The sequence below is a fragment of the Barbus barbus genome, assembly GCF_936440315.1.
Source record: "Barbus barbus genome assembly, chromosome: 8".
NCBI classification, from domain to species: Eukaryota; Metazoa; Chordata; class Actinopteri; order Cypriniformes; family Cyprinidae; genus Barbus; species Barbus barbus.
In genome coordinates, this window is record NC_136736.1 from 34,481,773 (window position 1) to 34,502,223 (window position 20,451).

The 20,451-nt window shown below is 35.1% G+C and overlaps 1 protein-coding gene across 1 annotated transcript in view; it reads left to right on the plus strand.

Moving 5' to 3' along the window:
* Nucleotides 1-19,497, plus strand: part of LOC306874005 (neural cell adhesion molecule 2-like) — a gene marked incomplete at both ends in the record, with an annotated part of 225,386 nt that extends 205,889 nt beyond the window's left edge. The window contains 4 exons of the mRNA XM_079423661.1: nucleotides 6,262-6,436; nucleotides 12,583-12,790; nucleotides 17,634-17,753; nucleotides 19,383-19,497. Of these exons, the coding sequence (XP_079279787.1) occupies nucleotides 6,262-6,436; nucleotides 12,583-12,790; nucleotides 17,634-17,753; nucleotides 19,383-19,497 (618 nt within the window). The remainder of the gene's footprint in view (nucleotides 1-6,261; nucleotides 6,437-12,582; nucleotides 12,791-17,633; nucleotides 17,754-19,382) is intronic.
* Between the last annotated feature and the right edge of the window lie 954 nt (nucleotides 19,498-20,451).

Genomic DNA, 20,451 nt, shown 5'->3' on the forward strand with positions numbered 1-20,451 from the left:
TAGTGCTTTAATTTATTGAGTTAGTTGCTAAGGGGACATTTCTAATTTTCATTTAAGTTTTTGAAATGTAAATTTTTAATTTAATACTTATTTTTATTTAATTTCACCTTCAATGAATGAAAATGTTTTTTAATTTTTATATATATATATATATATATATATATATATATATATATATATATATATATATATATATATATATAATATTACATTTTTTTATATTTAACAGTTGCAGTAAACTAAAAATGTTTGTGTTATTGCTAATGTCATTAGATCATTTATGGCTTGATTTATGATTTTATGATTTTTTAAATCATGTTTTAGAATCTGTATTTCATTTTGAATAAAATTAGTGTCTGCTAAGTGAATAAGTGTCAATGTATAATTCAAGATAAATCTAGATAAATATTTTATCAGAAATACAGTAGAAAAAGTAATAGTGTGAAACATTAACTAATAAAATCAGTATATTAGAATGATTTCTGAAGATCATGTGACACTGAAGACTGGAGTAATGAAGCTGAAAATACAGATTTGATCACAGAAATAAATTACATTTTAACAGATATTCATAAAGAAAACAGCTATTTTAAACTGTAATAATATTTCACTGTTTTTACTGTATGTTGCAGCTTTGATGAGTTTTTTTTTTTTTAAAAGATTTAAAATGAATTATTTCAGACTTTTGACCATCAGCATAGTCGACTAATGTAAAGTTAGACTCACACAACACAGTTTGCTTTAGGCAATGTTTGCATGCATGAATTGATTGTAAATGCAAGTCCATGTTCTCTGTTTCCACAAGAGGATTTTAGTCTTCTCAGGTGAAATCATAAATAAACATTTCTATAAGCAAAGCTGCAAGCTGAATAACAACACTTGTGATTTAATGTCACCGATGTTAGAAAGAAACGTTAGGTTTGTGGAGTTGTATGTTGAGTTTATACTGTATATAAGGAATGCTTTAAGCTTCTTTTGCACACATTGTGTTAATCTGAGCTGAAGTTAGCATGTTTCTGACTGTGGCCTCATTTGCTTAAAGAATACAGACACGTGAGAGAAACGCTTTGAAGTCCTTCTGTTCTCCACAGAGGAGCAGCAGGAGGAGTTTCCTCTCCGTCACGGATATAAGGAACAAAAAGAGCCAAGCGCTCAATACTAACACTTACACCTAGGGCGGGGGGCGATATGAGCAAAAATTCATATTTTTGGGCTGATTTGTGGTATTCGGTATATATCTCGGTATTTTCTTCGCTTTTGTATTTGGATTAAAGAAATAAACAAATAAAGTGAATGTAACCATATATTATGTTTAAAAGGGGTTAAAATTACATTCTAACATTGCAATCTAAAAACAAAAATAATGCTTTTAAAGCAGAAGTTAAATTTACTAAACTAAAAAAAACAAGCACTAACTGAGTAAAAAGGCTGTTTTGAATCCCCCGTTACAGTCACTTTAGTCAGTGCTATCATACAAATACACTTACTTGTAGGTTTAAAATTCTACATGACCCATTTATTGTTCAACTACAAATATTTATTTGTAATGTACAAATGTAGGCTGTAATTTAGTCAGAAGTATTTGCACTCAAGTTTAGCGCAGAATCTCAAAGCAAAAGCTCATGCACTTCTGACAGCAAAATGGACATATGTCCATGGCTTTCTAACATTTACAGATGGAGAATATACCTGTGAAATATAAGTTATGCATTTAGGAAAACAGCACATCTCAAACACATTAAACGGCACGAGTCTCTATCAGCGGCACACGCAGCCTTTCTGTCAGAGTCGCTTTGATCTGAAACTAAACTATAGGCTTCTATATCTTATGAGTTTTTAAAGCCCTTCATATATAGTTTGTCACGTGTTTAGAACAAACTGTATTATGCACTTTCTCCGCAGTAGCTCAGTCTGTGTCCTCCACTGTATTCTCAGATGCTCTCGTTTTCAAACTACTGTACAGGATATCGATACCCGTCACACAACACAGATAAGGAAGCCTATTTTAGGACTATTCAGATTTTTTCCACAATATTTATTTAAATGATTAAGATCATTTAGCCACAAATTATCATTACTATAATGCAATAAGTAAATAAGAAGTCTCTTCTGCTCACCAAGGCTGCATTTATTTGATTAAAAATACAGTACAAATTGTGAAATATTATTGCAGTTTAAATGAGTGTTTTCTATGTGAATATCTGTTAAAATGTAATTTATTTATTTTATTTGATTTTATTAAGTTGAATTTTCAGCATTATTGCTCCAGTCTTCAGTGTCACGTGATCCTTCAGAAATAATTATAATATGCTGATTAGCATTATTATCTATCTATCTATCTATCTATCTATCTATCTATCTATCTATCTATCTATCTATCTATCTATCTATCTATCTATCTATCTATCTATCTATCTATCTATCTATCTATCTGTGTCAATCTGTCTGTCAGTCTGTGTCAGTCTGTCTGTCTGTCTGTCTGTCTGTCTATCTATCTATCTGTCTGTCAGTCTGTGTCAATCTGTCTGTCAGTCTGTCTGTCAGTCTGTGTCTGTCAGTCTGTCTGTCAGTCTGTGTCTGTCAGTCTGTGTCTGTCAGTCTGTGTGTCAGTCTGTCTGTCTGTCTGTCTGTCTGTCTGTCTGTGTGTCTGTCTGTGTCAATCTGTCTGTCTGTGTCTGTCTGTGTCAGTCTGTCTGTCTGTCTGTGTCTGTCTGTCTGTCTGTCTGTGTCTGTCTGTGTCTGTCAGTCTGTCTGTCTGTCTGTATCTGTCTGTCTGTCTCTGTCTGTCTGTGTCTGTCAGTCTGTGTCTGTCTGTGTCAATCTGTCTGTCTGTGTCTGTCAGTCTGTCTGTCTGTCTGTGTCTGTCTGTCTGTGTCTGTCAGTCTGTCTGTCTGTCTGTGTCTGTCTGTCTGTGTCTGTCAGTCTGTCTGTCTGTCTGTCTGTGTCTGTCAGTCTGTGTCTGTCAGTCTGTCTGTCAGTCTGTGTCTGTCAGTCTGTGTCTGTCAGTCTGTCTGTCTGTCTGTCTGTCTGTGTCTGTCTGTGTCAATCTGTCTGTCTGTCTGTCTGTCTGTCTATCTATCTATCTATCTATCTATCTATCTATCTATCTATCTATCTGTCTGTCTGTCTGTGTCAATCTGTCTGTCTGTCTGTCTGTCTGTGTCAATCTGTCTGTCTGTGTCTGTCAGTCTGTCTGTCTGTCTGTGTCTGTCAGTCTGTGTCTGTCAGTCTGTCTGTCTGTCTGTGTCTGTCAGTCTGTGTCTGTCTGTCTGTGTCTGTCTGTGTCTGTCAGTCTGTCTGTCTGTCTGTATCTGTCTGTCTGTCTCTGTCTGTCTGTGTCTGTCAGTCTGTGTCTGTCTGTGTCAATCTGTCTGTCTGTGTCTGTCAGTCTGTCTGTCTGTCTGTGTCTGTCTGTCTGTGTCTGTCAGTCTGTCTGTCTGTCTGTGTCTGTCTGTCTGTGTCTGTCAGTCTGTCTGTCTGTCTGTCTGTCTGTGTCTGTCAGTCTGTGTCTGTCAGTCTGTCTGTCTGTCTGTGTCTGTCAGTCTGTGTCTGTCAGTCTGTCTGTCTGTCTGTCTGTCTGTCTGTGTCTGTCTGTGTCAATCTGTCTGTCTGTCTGTCTGTCTGTCTATCTATCTATCTATCTATCTGTCTGTCTGTGTCAATCTGTCTGTCTGTCTGTCTGTCTGTGTCAATCTGTCTGTCTGTGTCTGTCAGTCTGTCTGTCTGTCTGTGTCTGTCAGTCTGTGTCTGTCAGTCTGTCTGTCTGTCTGTGTCTGTCAGTCTGTGTCTGTCTGTCTGTGTCTGTCTGTCTGTCTGTCTCTGTCTGTCTGTCTGTCTGTCTGTCTCTGTCTGTCTGTCTGTCTGTCTAAAAAACTGTAAAATTTAGATTTTTTTTTCTATTTAAAAGAACTGTTTTCTATTTGAATATATTTTAAAATATAACAAAAATATTAATGTAACTAATAAAAACTAAACTGAATTTCATAGCAAATTTGAAAATTATATTAAAATAAAACTAATTAAAAAATTCTAAACTATAATAACCTTGCTTTGTATTACATTAATGACAGTTTTGGTGAAAATGTGATTAATAACACAATGTAAAAACATAAAAATATTTTTTCCATGCCAAATTATTTTTTACAGTACATGATTTTTTTTTTTTTTTGCATTGTTTTTGTTTGTTTAATTTTCCATACAATTTTCCCATTGTATTTTCTGTGAAATATTTTGATTTACTTGTTACTTGTGAATTCATGTATCCTCATTCAATAAAAATATTAATTAATTTTTTTTTTAATCGTATTGACACCAAACTATGGAACAGTTTTGTAAATAAAATAAATAAATATTAATAAATAAATAAATATCGGTAACTTGCCATGGTGATATTTGTTGAATTGAATATATTATTTTATTATTATTATTAAATAAAGTGTTTGATTTCACATCTTTGATTTCAATCTGCTGCTCGCAGAAGATCAACAGAACACGCTTGACCTTAAAGTCAACAGGAAATCAAAACAGACTCTCCTAATTCATGTTCCTCGTATTATTGTGACGGTTTAGTTTTCTGTAAACTTGCTTAACCTAGAAACAACTTTCTTTTTCATCTGAAAAGTCCAATTGATTAATAATATCAATCCTCAATCTACATATATGAGATATTATGGAAGTAAAATGGGTTTCATTTCAGGTTGACTTTAAAAGACATAAAATAGAAATTAAAGGACACTATTATCTCCGTCAAACAATGAAAACGTGTTTCCATCAATCACTTGAGAAATCTGATTGAAGTTGCTGGTGTTTGTATGAGATTGAAGCTCAGTCTGCAAAGCTTTATGGGAAGTGAAATCTCCTTAAAGTGCTTTACTGAAATACAGCGATTCCCGCAGTGAAGAAGATCAGATACTTCCATAAATATCAGGTCAGGATGAGTCTAAACTTTCTGCCTTTGCATTCATTCTTTATTCCTCCTTTAGATCTTTTTTGCTCTTAGTTTTTGTTCATTTTCTGTCTCATTTAATATTGTTTTCTATGCGACATCATACTGCTGAACTAATGGAGACGAAGGGTTCAGACAGAAATTAAAATCCTGTCGTTGTTTTCTCATCCTCCTCATAAATATCCATTTGAAGACTGAAGATAAAATAAAAATAAAACATATAAACATATAATTAAGAAATACACATACAGTATACATATTTATATGTCATGGAAATATTTATAATTTAATTTATTTTTAATAACATTTTCGATTAAATGCTTGAAAACTAAACTTAAACCAAAACCATTAAATAATATTAATAGTTTAAATGAATGAAAAAAATTAAAATAAAGTGAAATACAATAATTTAAAAAAACAATGCATAATAACTGCTGCCAAATGCAACACAGAGAAAACAACTGTTGAAAATAACAAAAAGGTCTGAAATAACTCAAATTAAATAAGCTAAAATTAATGAATAAAATTTATAAAAACTACATGTGCATTTTTGTCAATTTAAAAAAAAAATGTCTAACTAAATTACTACTACAAACTGACTTTAACTAAAATTAAAGTGAAAACAGAAAATATAAAAATAAAATCTAATTTAAAATATGAACAGAAGCTTTAATGGTTCTGTATCTCTGTGACGCTCTAATAACAGTGTTCTGAAGTCCTGTGTTCCGTTGTGTGAGAAGCAGACGAGTCCAGGTGTGTGTGTGTGTGTGTGTGTGTGTGTGTACCTGTTTTTCTATTCAGGTGGGGACTTAAAACTGAATACACACAGACTCATGGGGACTCGTGTCACGGTGGGGACCTAAATTGAGGTCCCCATGGGTACAAAAGCTTATAAATCATACAGAATTAGTTTTTTTTAGACAAATTAAAAAGGCAGAAAGTTTTCTGTAAGGGGTAGGTTTAGGAGTAGGGTTGGTGTAGGGCGACAGAAAATACGGTTTGTACAGAATAAAAACCATAACACCTATGGAGAGTCCCTACAAGGATAGCTGACCAGACGTAAGTGTGGACCCCACGAGGGAAAAAAATTATTAAAATTAGTAAATGATGTTTATCTGAAAGTGTAAGAATGCAAACAGGTTTTCTGTAAGGGGTGGGTTTAGAGTTAGGGGACAGAAAATATGGTTTGGTCAGTATAAAAGTAATAGAAGTCTATGGAAAGTCCCCACAATTCACAGAAACAAACGTGTGTGTGTGTGTGTGTGTGTGTGTGTGTGTGTGTGTGTGTGTGTGTGTGTGTGTGTGTGTGTGTGCAGGATAAAGAGGAGCAGTGGATGACGAAGCTGGTTCCCGGCGTGAATGATTTCGCGCTGCTGCAGCCGCTGCAGTGGAACACGCGCTACAGCGTGGAGATAACGGCACGCAACGTCAAGGGCCTGTCGGAGCCCACCTTCTTCCAGTTCCTCATGCCGCAGAAACCCGACATCACAGGTACATCCGCTCTGGATCTAGGGCTGAATCCTGTCAAATTTATTATTGCTTTTATTATCCAGAGTTCGGCTGTGTCCCATTTGGCATATACTCTGTTATAAACCCTACATAGGGAGCGACCTTCTGATATGCATCCTACAGTAGGTCAAGTGGAGCTTCACAAGCTATTTTAGCATTTATTCGTAGATTTAGTTTTATTCGAATGCTTTCTGTTTTCATTTTGATTTAGTTTGTTTTAGCATGTTTGATGTTTTGTAATTTATTTATTTTTTGTATTAAATTATAATTGTAATTACATTATAATTTGCAAAAATTAAGCCTGTTTTTGGACCATCAAAATGTTTTACTTTTATGGATTTTTTTTTATGGTGAATACATTTTTGTATTAGTTTTTTTTGTGTGTTTTTTTTTTTATCTCCATTAATTAGAAGTACAGCAAATAATACTACGTATAAATTATTTAACATTTAAATATTGTATTAATGTAACTACTTTAATTGAATTCATATTGTAATTTTTCCCCATTTCAGTAATGAAATTACTTTGATAAATGGTGATTTTTTATTTATTTTTTTCATAAATTGGGCAGTGCTGCAAATACTAAAGTATTAATCCTTCGCAATTTAAATATTGTATAAATATTTACAAAGTATTTATATAAAATATTACATATTATATTATATATAAATATTATATTAAATATTAAATATTTATTTTGTTCTTCATTACAGTAATGAGTTCATATTATAGTAATTTAAGATTTTAATTAAAATTTTTGTTTGTTTAGCAATTTTGTTGTTTTTGTGATTTGTATAATTGTTTTTTTACATTTGAATAATTTTAGTGCTTAAACCAAATGAAAATTAGAAATGTTCCCTTGGCAACTAACTGAAATTATTTTGTTTGTTTTTCTTTTCAGTAATACGTTTTTCTCCTTTAAAAAATTAAAAAAGGATTAAATCCTTTATTTTCTCTAATAATAATAATAATAATTAGTAGTAGTATTATAATAATAATAATAATAATAATAATAATAATGTCCCAATGCTAAAAAAATCTTAATAAATCTATAACAGGTTTTATTTTCTTAATGCAAAATATAATTTCTTGCTTTTATATAATATAATTTATTGCTTTTTTATAACAAAAACTATTATATTTTTTTCATAGTTTCAGTTTTAATTGACGATAACATTGTTCAGAAAGGACTGATTTGAGAGATGGATGATAGTGCGCCATACAAATAGTAATTGAGTCCAGCAGGTCAGTCAGCTAATGACAGGATTCCTTAATAAACATCAAATACAAAACACTACCGTGGCCGCTGAAAACTTTGTCTGGCGTCATACAGCAGGCAGAAGCGTGTCGTTTCTTACTGTAGTTCATCGTGTGAGTATGTGGACTTCAGCATGATTTATTAAACAGACTCATGAGACGTTGGAAACTTTCCTCATCCGTATTCCTGCCGTCCTCATAAACCGATACGTTAGTCTGAGGGACGTTTGATCAAGACAGTGAAGTCATGGTGGATCAGGTAGAGATGAGACGCCTGCAGCCAATCAGATCAGGTCAGATCAGAAGTGCTGCAGTGTGATTGGCTGATGCCGTCTGAGGAGCTGATCTGTCTTCATGAGACACCAGCAGCCGCTTTACTCGCTTCACCAGACAAACTCAAGCAGTCCTTCTGGAAGCGGAGAACATGAAACAGTTGAATCTCGTGCAGTATGTGTCACCTCAAAATCAAAAGAAAGATGGAAGACATTATATTTTGCAAAACTGAAACAAAGCTAGCTAGTTTAGTTACAATTATTGTATTTTATTTTTAATTCACCATAAATTGTGCCGTGCAGAAAATATTACTAAATTACTAATATTACTATACAAATCTATTTCATTATAGTACTAATATTCAATTTAATTAATGTTGTTATCTTTTCCCCTTTACAGTAAAGTGGTTAGTATTCAGTATTAGTGTATTCTAATATTTAATTGAATTATTTAACACTGTAAATTTTCCCCATTACCGTATAAAGGGAATTTATTATAGTATAAATATATTTTAAATGAGTTTTACTTTTGGTTTTATTTTCATTTCAGTTTGTTTCAGCAATTTATTTTTGTCATGTTTATTAGTTTTCATTTTTTTACATTTCTATTTAGTATTTCTATTTTCTATTTATGTATTACTTTTCATTGCATTTTTTTTAGTTTTAGTCATTTTAGTACTTCAACTTAATGACTAAATGAAGCTTTCATTTACAAACAACTAAATGAAAACTAGAAATGCTGCCTATGTATAAGTGTGAAACTTTCAAGTGAAAACAGAACATATAGAAATAAAATCTAATTCAGACAAAAACAAATAATAATAGTATATGACATACACTAAAATAACACTGTTCTGAAGTCATATGATGCTTTCAGATAAACCTCAATTTTAGCAAAACGTTCTACAATCTTTTGATTTTTATCAGAAATATTATTTTACAATCAGTATTTTAACACTATATAATACTGGATACTACTGGGTAGTGAATTCTAAGGATAAATGAACAGATTTTAGGTTAAAATCTGTCTCAGTATATGAGGTCAAGTGCATATATTTCTCCTGTGACGAGCCCTTAGTAGTCAGCAGCAGACAGCAGGCGGTTCACTAGTGGAGGAACAGATCGCTGCTTTCAGGTCAGCAGACGGCGGCTGTAAAACGCTGCGTGGGCATGAATATGATGATATGGACATTTGGCTCTATATAATATTGTATGATAGCGATGCTTCATACAGGACAGTTACTTCAGCGGTGCTCAGGGCCATTTTTGTGAGTCATTTGGCGCTCTATTGGCAGATAATGTTAGTGGAACTGAAATAAAAATAACTCATATGAGGGCTATGTTTCACATACAGATGAAAATATTGTTTTGCTGGTTGAAGTTCATTGCCGTTTCGGAGGGCAGTTTTTTACAGCTTTGTATTATCAAAAAGACTAAAAAAGAACTTCACGTTTATGTTATAGATTTGTGTCTGTTTTTATTTCCCATAGTGAGTTTTATTCCATTACAACTCCTGCTTTTGGTGGTTTATTTTTAGTTTTAAAGGGGTCATCGGATGCAAAATTCACTTTACAAGTTGTTTGAACATAAATGTGTGTTGGAAGTGTGTGTACACATCCATCCTATAATGATAAAAATCCACCCAGTGTTTTTTTTTTTTTAATCCATATTTTAAAATCTCCTTTCTCAAATCAGGCTGTTCTGAGAGTCCTGTCAGAATGATGTAGTTCTGTACAGGCCCCTCCCACGAGAGTTGATTGACAAGACCGTCTTACCTTAGACCCGCCCTGAGTGAGCTGGGAGCTGTCTGCCTCCGGTGCAGGGGAAGACAAGATGTCTCTGATTAAGTGATTGAAGTGTTTAGTTGTTGGATGTAATAATGAATATAGCAGTTGTCATTTACTCCTGACATCTGAGCCGCTGAAGACACAGAGGATTAACGTTACTTTCGCTTTGAAAAGTGAATGCGCCGATCCCCGATCTACATAAATGCGTCTATGATCGCACTAATCATTCGTAATCCAGCTTCATCTACAGAAGTGAGTATAAGGGTTTTTATGAATCTTTGCAATTCACCTTTCCTGATAATGTGCTAGTTAGCCAGTTTCACGGCTGAAGTTTAGTATGCTCCATAGGCATATATTACCTAGATGTCTCATTATAGACTGTTTCTATGGGCCGCGATACGTAAGCCATCCACCATTTTTGGAACGAATCTTTGAGCGCATTGACTGTGTGCGTCTACAACAGCAAGTTATACGCTTGTATATCTTTGGATATTCATTGATTATTATGGTGAATGCGAGATGGCTGACGCGTCAACGTATCTGGAGCGGTCGAATAGGGAATCTACACATATCTATGGTCTGCTCGTCAGTCCACGGAAGAGAAGGGCGGAGTCAGCAAAGCTCATTAGCATTTAAAGCTACATGGACTAGAACAGCGTGCTGAAAACAGAGCTGATTTTGACAGGGTAAAGAAGGTGTTTTTTACACTACCATTGAGAAATTTTAACCAAAGTATGTTATAGACTTTTCATTAAAACCCTAAAGAATCATATCAACTTGTGTAAAATGGCCATCCGATGACCCCTTTAAACTTCTTAAGTTGAGTTCTAAAATCACTGGTGTTAATTGATTTTGACAATCTAATCACATCAGATTCACTAATGAGTTACATGCACATAAACCTCTACAAAAAAAAAAAAAAAAAAAGTGCCAGCAATTAAACCTGTAGCTGAATATTGATTAAAATGAAGATACAGTATGAGAAACACGCTACATCCTCAGATTTCAACTTTCAAAGTACCTCAATGAAAACCAATCACTCTCTTTTGTTATTGATTGGTTAGTGTTTAAAGGGACAGTTCACCCAAAAATGAAAATTATGTCATTGTTTACTCTCCCTCATGTTGTTCCAAATAAGTGTATGAGTTTCTTTCTTCTGTTGCGCAAAAAATATGATATTTTAAAGAATGTTGGGTTCCAAACAGTTGACGGCAGCCATTGACTTCCCTTTAAGATGAAGGAATAGTTCACTCAAAAATGAAAATGTGCTGAAAATCCACATTGCATCACTGTCTCAGCAATGGATGCTCTGCAGTGAATGGGTGCCGTCAGAATGAGAGTCCAAACAGCTGATAAAAACATCACAATAATCCACACCACTCCAGTCCATCAGTTAACATCTGGAGAACACAAAAGCTAAAGTTTAGAGCTGTTTTGGCTTGTAAACGGTGCTTGATCTGTGCAGATTTCTCTTCTGATTCAGACCATGGATTATGGACTTGCATTTTAGTTAAAAACAATTTAATAATGGATTTATTTCAGCTTTTGTCTTCTCCAGATGTTAACTGATGGACTGGAGTGTTGTGGATTATTGTGATGTTTTTATCAGCTGTTTGGACTCTGTTCTGACGGCACCCATTCACTGCAGAGCATCCATTGCTGAGACACTGATGCAGAGACACATTTCTACAAACCTGATGAAGAAACAAACTCATCTATATCTTGGATGACCACTTAATTCCATTTCTGGCTGAACTATTGCTTTAACTGAAGTGACATTAAATATTTGTGCAAAAGTTAGCATTTTGAAGTTTGATTTCTGTTTGCTTCATCCAGCACTGAACATGAATTATGCGTTTGTTGCTCTGTGCGTTTCTCTCTTTGATAAGAATCCATGAAACCCTCTGAAGATGTTCAGGGCACTGATGTTCACTCAAGGTTTCCCATATTTAAGAGCTTTCTTCTAATCAATCAGTGCTTCAGGTGTCTGCAGTACATTAATAGACATTTAGATGCTCTCAGATGGTGTTTACGCTGCAGGTCAGTCCACGTATTCGCTCGATAAACCGTAATATGAAGGTAAATGTCAGTCTCCGCTGGTTCTTTGTATTTCTAACTCGTTGTGTGTGAATCTTTGATGCCTTCATCCATAACGCATCAAAACAACTTGAAGATGGACTGCAGAATCATGTCCTTAAGCTTTAACTTCAGATCAATACGGGAAGAGATGTGGACTAAACACATCAGAAACAGTCACATCTCTGAACCTGTGATTACTGAGAAATCGTTTAAAAGGTTTGTTTTCTGCCGATAGCTACAGTAATTATATGCTTTTAGTGGAAATCAGCAAATGTTTTTTTTTTTTTAGCATGTGAACTTTGATTGCATTTATGTGTGTGATTTTTTTTCCAAAATATGACCAAATTTTAATAAATAAATAAATATTTTCAAATATAGTAATGATCGACCCTGGCAAAAAAAAAAAAGCATAATGGAAGTATATGGCAAAACAAATCTGTCAGCGGTGTTTACACTAAATTGACAATTAGTTTGTTGTGCATTGCATTTATTCTTATTTATAGATAACATTTGGACATTTTATGCATGTTATAAAATTCACTGTTCCCATAAAATTGTCACTGAACAATACAGAGATGTTAAAAACCTTGTCGTCTCTCTCAGACACAAACAGAACGTGATCATGAAGAAACGTCTGAATCTCTGAGCTGTTGTCTTCATCTCCATCGGTGTGTTTTCAGTCGTGCTGATGGATCTGAGCGGTTGTTGAGTGTGTTTTGCTCTCCGGTCTCAGCAGACTCCCTGTTCAGCGGCCTGGGCCTCAGCGCGGTGGTGGGGCTCGGCGTGGCGGCTCTTCTTCTGCTGCTGGTGCTGGTGGACATCAGCTGCTTCTTCCTGCGTCATTGTGGCCTGCTCATGTGCATCACACGCAAGCTCTGCAGCAAGAAAACCTCCACCAGCGGCAAGAGCAAAGAGCTGGAGGAGGGCAAAGCAGCCTATCTGTGAGTTCATCAGCGTTCGTTTGCATGAGTGCCGTCGACTCTCGGTCCGTCTGTCTCACTCATGCGCTCCTCATTGCACTAGATCTTTCGTTTTATGTGATGCATGACTGTTTGTGACCATGTCAGTCATATTTTAACAAAAAACAGCCATGAGAGCTGGCTTCTATTGGTCACATTGATATGGTTTGATGAATGTTTTGCAGCTGGTCATCGTAGAAGAACGGTTAGACCAGCTTAAACCCGTAAACTTAGATTAGTTTAAAACGTTGTTCTAACATTGTTTTCTCAATCAACATCGAAGCATCTCCTTGAAATCTGAAGGATTTTGTGTGTTTGAAGGTTTAATATGCTGGAAAAATAATTTTTATTCATCAACGATGTATTAAATTGATCAAAAAAGACAAAGCATTTCTATTTCAAATAAATGCTGTTATTTTGAACTTTCTATTCATCCTGAAAAATAATATGCATCACAATTTCCACAAAAATATTGGGCAGCACAACATTGATAATAATCGGAAATGTTTCTTGAGCAGCAAATCAGTATATTATTATGATTTCTGAAGATCACATGACTCTGAAGACTGGCGTAATGATGCTGAAAATACAGTTTTGATCACAGAAATAAATTACAGTTTAACACATTCACAATGAAACGTTATTTTACATTGCAATAATATTTCACAATTTTTACTGTATTTTTAAACAAATTCAGAGATTTACCGACCCCAAATATTTGAACAGTCACTGAGAGACATTTGGTTGAAAAAACGTTAGAGTAACGTTGTCTTTGTGACACTGTGTTTGCATCGTTTAGCATAATTCCAATGATTTTATAATAATTTTAACATTCACATTTGAAGGGCTGCTAACGAAGTCATCATCTGTCTCCTCTGAATCTGATGATTGATAGAAACTGACAGTCATTATCTAATAATGAGGGTTGAATTCCACCCTCAATTTACAGTTAATTATTTCATCATATATTCCCATTACCATTAAACGCTATTAATAATATGCACATATAGATATGCAGTAATGGGCTCGTTTGATAACGTTCTGCTGAGTGAGTTCAGTAAATGATCAGACAGATGGTTTGTTTTCTTTAGCATTAGACAGACCTTATGAGATCATTTGCTAATAAAAGCCAGAGTCTATTGATCTGTTTGCATTAGCGACGCATTAAGTCCATCGTTGGTGGGTGTACTGTCATAATCATCTTATGGAAGATTCTTTCAGATATTATTACTCACATAAACGGTTGAAGCACTCGCTATAGTGTGATTAGCACTGAGACAGAAGTCAAAATTAAATCTCTGGAGATTGAGATTTATATCTGTCTAACAGTGCAGGAAGAAGTAAGGACATTATAACATGCCTTAGCATCTTTTTAAACTAAAGCATCTTTAATAGATACATGTAGACGATTGTGTTCAGAATGGAAACAATGTTTTATGAATAGTTCACACAAAAAATGAATTTGCTGAAAATGTGTTCACCCTCAGGCCATCCGAGATTAGGATGAGTTTGTTTCTTCATCAGATTTGGAGAAATGTAGCATTGCATCAGTGTCTCAGCAATGGATGCTCTGCAGTGAATGGGTGCCGTCAGAATGAGAGTCCAAACAGCTGATAAAAACATCACAATAATCCACACCACTCCAGTCCATCAGTTAACCCTCTGGGGTCTGAGGTCATTTTGGGGCCCTTGAGATGTGTTGACATGCCCTGATATTTGTGCTTATTTCAGCTTCTTAAATCATACTATTGACCAACATGTAATTTTTTTTGTATTCAGCACAAACTGTGCTACAATAATATGTGACCAAGATGGATGTACATGTCTGCATTTCTTAGAAAAAAAACATTATGCGTGGTTAGTAAGTTTTGGGGAAAATAATGTAGCTGAAATAAGGCCATAAAAGCCACACTAAATCGTCCTGAATAAGACTTTTGAGTAATCAGTCTTGTAAGCTAGAATATTTACTTCACAATTATGTGAAAATCATTCAGCTTACTCATTCACAGAAAACAATATATTGATTTAAATTTTTAAAGACATGTTTTGCGATCTAAAGCCAATATGCGAGGGAGTGGAAATGGTCTTGAATATTAAGTGGTTCTCACCTGAGAGACAAAGGGCCCTCCCCTAAAGCTGCTAATGGCCCATCAGTGTGACTGTGACTGAGGCAGGTAAGACAGACAGTGTGAGGAGACTGAAAAAATTGGGTTTTTAAATGATTTGTATTTTATTTACAACACAGTATAATCAAAACATACATAATGAAGGTCAAAGACACATTATTGTGCACTGATCTAACCACAGAGATGTGAACAGACTTTGAGTTATTCCTGCAACAGATTCTGTTCAACAAGTGAAACAAATACCTGATATTTACTTATTTCCATGGATTCAAGAAGAAAAAAACACAATCAGTAGCCAAGGATCTTGTTTTACCATAGAATATCAGTGTAGTTGACCATCTGATGTTGGTACAGCGCTCTCAGAGGAAAACATCTTGAAGAAAGTCATCAGGATTCATCTGTGGTTCAGGTACCTGATCCAAAAAAATACAAACAACCAAAAAAAAAACATTTGTGAGCATAGACTCATGCATGCTTTGTACTATCATACACAAAAAAGACATTTACTATCTGAGAAATGAATTATTATTGTTTAGTAAATCTATTTTTGAACAGAGTAGGCTGCTAATAATAAACATGTTCTAAACAGACTCGTAGTATTCATCATGTTACAATGTACTCTCATATTACTTTTATTGTTTTATATAGAGCATGAAAACAACAGTTTGGGGAAAAAACAACTATGATTGTGTAGTCATATAGCCTAGTATGCATGATTTTATAGCAGCTGTTATGATTCTGCAGCACTAGACTCAAGTATGCTGTGATGTGAACCACAAAAGGATGCACTTTGTACTATAAAAAATTATATTTTATATCGGAGAAACTATTATTGTTTAGCATGCTATTATAATCTATTTTTGAACAGAGTAGGCTATTAATAATAAACATGTTCTAAACATACTTAGACTCGTAGCATTCATCATGTTACAATGTACTCTCATATTACTTTTATTGTTTTATATAGAGCATTAAAACATCATCCTGCCATAAGAAATTTAAATACAATAAATTGTCCATCATATTCAAACACTGTAGTCTGGAATTACAGTTTGGGAAAAAACAACTATGATTTTGTAGTCATACAGTCTAGTATGTATGGTTTTATAGTAACGTTAGCTGTTATGATTCTGCAGCCATAGACTCACGTATGAACCACAAAAGGATGTACTTTGTACCATTAAAAAAGGATATTTTATATCTGAGAAACTAATTGTTATTGTTTAGCACGCTATTAAATCTATTTGTGAACATTAAATATTCTCCTAAACATTCTTAGATGCGTAGCATTCATCATGTTGTCGGTTGGGAAAAACCCAACTAAACGCGTTCAAGTTTGTCACAATAACACGCTAACTAAAGCAAAAAAGAAGCATTACTTACTCAGATCGATCTTCTGTATGAAGTCTGGCACTTATTCTGAGGTAAATCCAGCCTTTACTCAGCGCGTCTCCTTCCAGAAACGAGCAGCAGCAGAGATGAAGGAGTCTCATGACTGTGTGTTTGTTGTTGGGCGTCTCCAAGCGCGCGCGCGTCACGTGGTTATTTACATGTGAACACGAGGGGGCGGGATCTCATTAGAAATAATGAGTTAGACTGGACAGACTGAACATGGTGTCGGTTTCATACTGATTACTTTATCACAGAACATTTGTTTTCGATAACACTTACTTCGTTTGAAAGCAGACACTTTAGGCTTTCTATAGATATAACTCTCATGTTTCTGTGTTGAGTATTCGCTGAGTTACACTTCATTTTAGTGACCCGTTACTATAAACATATCGCGGAGACGGAGAAGACAGAGAGCGCATCCTGTTGGTTTTCTTTTTTTTTCCAAAACCACAAAGTTTTGTTGTAATCGTGAGTGTACTCAAAAAAAAGTAGACACTTAACAGTTTCGATTGATGTATAACACTTATTTGTGTGACCAAAATCAACAGAGTACTTTTAGTGTCTTTTGCACTTATCGTAAAAAAACCGAGTTCGTATCGCCGGCGATACGGCGGGCCCCAGAGGGTTAACATCTGGAGAAGACAAAACCTGAGACAAATCCATCATTAAGATGCTTTAACTAAAATACGAGTCCATAATCCATAATAACTCTTCCTCCAGTGAAAAAGTGTTCTGGTCTGAATCAGGAGAGAAATCTGCACAGATTCAAAAAACAGTCCAAAACAGCTCTAAACTAATATGTGGCTGGATTTTGATGTGAGAGACAACATGAGATGGACTGTTTCATTGGATTACAGACTTGTATTTTAGTTCAAATGTTTTAATGATGAATTTGTTTCAGCTTTTATCTTCTGAAGATGTTAACTGATGGACTGGAGTGGTGTGGATTATTGTGATGTTTTTATCAGACTCTCATTCTGACGGCACCCATTCACTGCAGAGCATCCATTGCTGAGACAGTGATGCAGAGACACATTTCTACAAACCTGATGAAGAAACAAACTCATCTACATCTTGAATGATCTGAGGGTGAGCGCATTTTCATTTCTGGCAGAACTTTTCCTTTAATGCAGTATGCACTAGCTAAAATTAGTATTTAAGACATTATGCAATGATAAACAGTAAGTATGTGAAACAGCTGAAATAGTAGTTTGTTATTGTGCCATTCTGAACATTCCCAGTGTGCTCTTGTGTTGCTGTGTGTGTTTTAGTGTGATGGACACCTGCATGTGTGTTTGTGTGAGTAGGGTTGATGGCTCGAAGGAGCCCATCGTGGAGATGAGAACTGAAGAAGAGAGAATTACTAACCAGGACGACGGCAGTCCAGTGCACGAACCCAATGAGACGACTCCTCTGACAGAGCCAGAGTAAGAGCTAGAGACTATACAGGCTGTTTGGACCATTACAGTTTATATTTAATCAACTAACCATACAAAAGTTTGGGGTTAATACGATTATTTTAAAAGAAATTAGTACTTGTATTCATCAAGGACACATTAAACTGATCAAAAGTGACAGTAAAGATGTTTATAATGTTACAAAATATTTATATTTCAAATAAATGTTGTTGTTTTTTTACTTTCTATTAATCTGTGAATCCTAAAAAAATCTAATCTATCACGGTTTCCACAAAAATATTGGGCAGCACAAGTGTGTTCAACATTGATAATAATCAGAAATGTTTCTTGAGCAGTAAATCAGTATGATTTCTGAAGATCATGTGACACTGAAGACTGCAGTAATGATGCTGAAAATACAGCTGCAGATCACAGAAATAAATTACAGTTTAACATATATTAACTTAGGAAACAGATATTTGAAGTTGTAATAATATTTCACAATTTTTACTGCATTTATGATCAAATAAATGCAGCCTTGATGAGCAGATGTGCCTTAATTCATAAACATCAATTAATTATACCAACCCCCAAATTTTCAGCAGTAGTTTATGTTCAGTAGTACCCGAGATCACAATCTTTTACTCTAATCAAAGCTCTTAGATCTGTTAAAATACAACAAGAAACTCAGTACTGTCCTTCAGTCTGTTCTGTCCTAGCAACCACTCTGAACGCCTTAGCAACGGTTTACTAATGCTCAAGGCATATTTGACCTCCAAACTACTAATACCTATTAATTACTAATATGAACCTTCAAAGATAGCCTATAAGTCGTAATATTAACGTTATGTTGTATAAATAACGAAGCGTATTCTATAGGCTATGAGATAAATGATGAGTTAAATCCCATTGAATAAAAGCCTGCTATCAAAAGCTTCATTCTACTGGTCATCTTCAGAGCGCGCAGCTCAAAACAGAAATGCATTTAAACTGCTATCTCTCAGTGAAAACATGCTTACAAAAACATCTCACTACCAATTTAGTGAAATGCTATAATCATCTGCCGCAAAAATAAAGCATAACTGGTGGCCGTTCCCAAACGTGCGCTAAACCCACAGCATGTGCAATAAATGAGTTCACTGCATTCATTCAGTGTGAACGGAGTCATTCTGAGGAGCGAGAAAAACAACGGATCACAAGCTTATGGCATGGACAATGTGAGCGCTTTGCTTTGAAACACGCAGCGAAAACAGACTTGATGAAGACATTTAAAAAAAGTCCACAGACATTAATCTACTCTCCTGTCTGGTTGGTTTGTCGGACAAAAAATAAAAAGGCAGATTCTGCGCTAAGATTGGTCAGATCACCTGTCAATCAAACTCCCTGCGAAGGGTCAATTAGATGCGATTTCTCAAAAGTCACCAGCCATTGACAGGTGTAGCAAAATGTTAGTTTTAGCCTTTGTTTTTTTGCATCAACATGATCAGCTGATGTACAGACGCCACTTACATTTTCAGTTTGCCGTGTGACTGTTATCGTAGAACATTTGCATGCTAATGAGATGCATGACCTTCTGTTGTCAGACGTTCGGCCCCGTTTGTGTCACAAAACATGTTGGATGAGTTAATGGTGACTAAATGCCACTGATTCTGACTGCAGGAAGCTCCCGCTGAAGGAGGAGAATGGCAAGGAGGTGCTAAAGCCAGACTTGATCGAGATCAAGGTCCACACGGACAACAGCATCCACACAAAACAGGACGACAGCAAAGCGTAATGGAGCCCGGAGACCATCCCAGCCGGAACAAACTCAGACCAAATGTAGAAAGCAGAAAATATCATAAAAGAGAAATGAAAAGAGAAGAAAAAAGCGTGTGTAAATATGTTCAAATGCAAACAGAGACTGCGTTTTTGTGATAAATCTACTGTCCTTTCTATTCACGATGACTCCAGCGCTACTTTTCGGTTGGCGTTTGTGTCTTAATGTTTTGGTTTGGCCATGGAGTATCTCGGAAATTAATTTACAGACCTTTCTTCTACTTTCCAGGCATGTCCAGTCCGATTTTTTTCTGCCCAGCGGGACATTGTGTTGTGTCTATAGTCTTGATGATTTCAGATTCTGGGCTTCTCATCTAAATGTATTAGAGACTTCATTGGTTTTTGGCTTTTTCGATGTTTTGGTAGGACTTTTCCATGGGGAAAATCCAGATGGATTGGATTTCTTCTATTTTTCCAGGCATTTCTGGCGAGAACAAGGTGGTGCATCTGATTTCTGAAGCTTGAAGACCTCATCGGTTCGTGTTTTCCATTTCATCGTCCTGAGTTTTAAACGCAGGGGTCACTTCGCAAAAGAAACTTGGCAAAACTTTGTAGTAAAGTGACTTTGTAGTTTGGATTTGCTCAACTGCCATGATGCCAGATGAAATGCTCTTATTAATTATGTTGATTAATGTGTGCATGTGTGAGCGTATGTGAGAATGAGAACGCAAATACACAAACAAAGATGCCAATGTTTGACAGATGCTTTGTGAGCGCAGTGTTGCTAGAGTTTGCTTTAATTCGTTATTCAGGTAACTGCTGTGAACACGAAAACAGTTTAATTAATTTGCTCAGGAGGATTATCTTCAAACAATTAAATTAAACAATTTAAACAATTAACAATTAAGCTGGAAAATTTTATTAATATTTTTATTTTATTTTTTTTTATATAATTTTAATTTTAGTTTACATT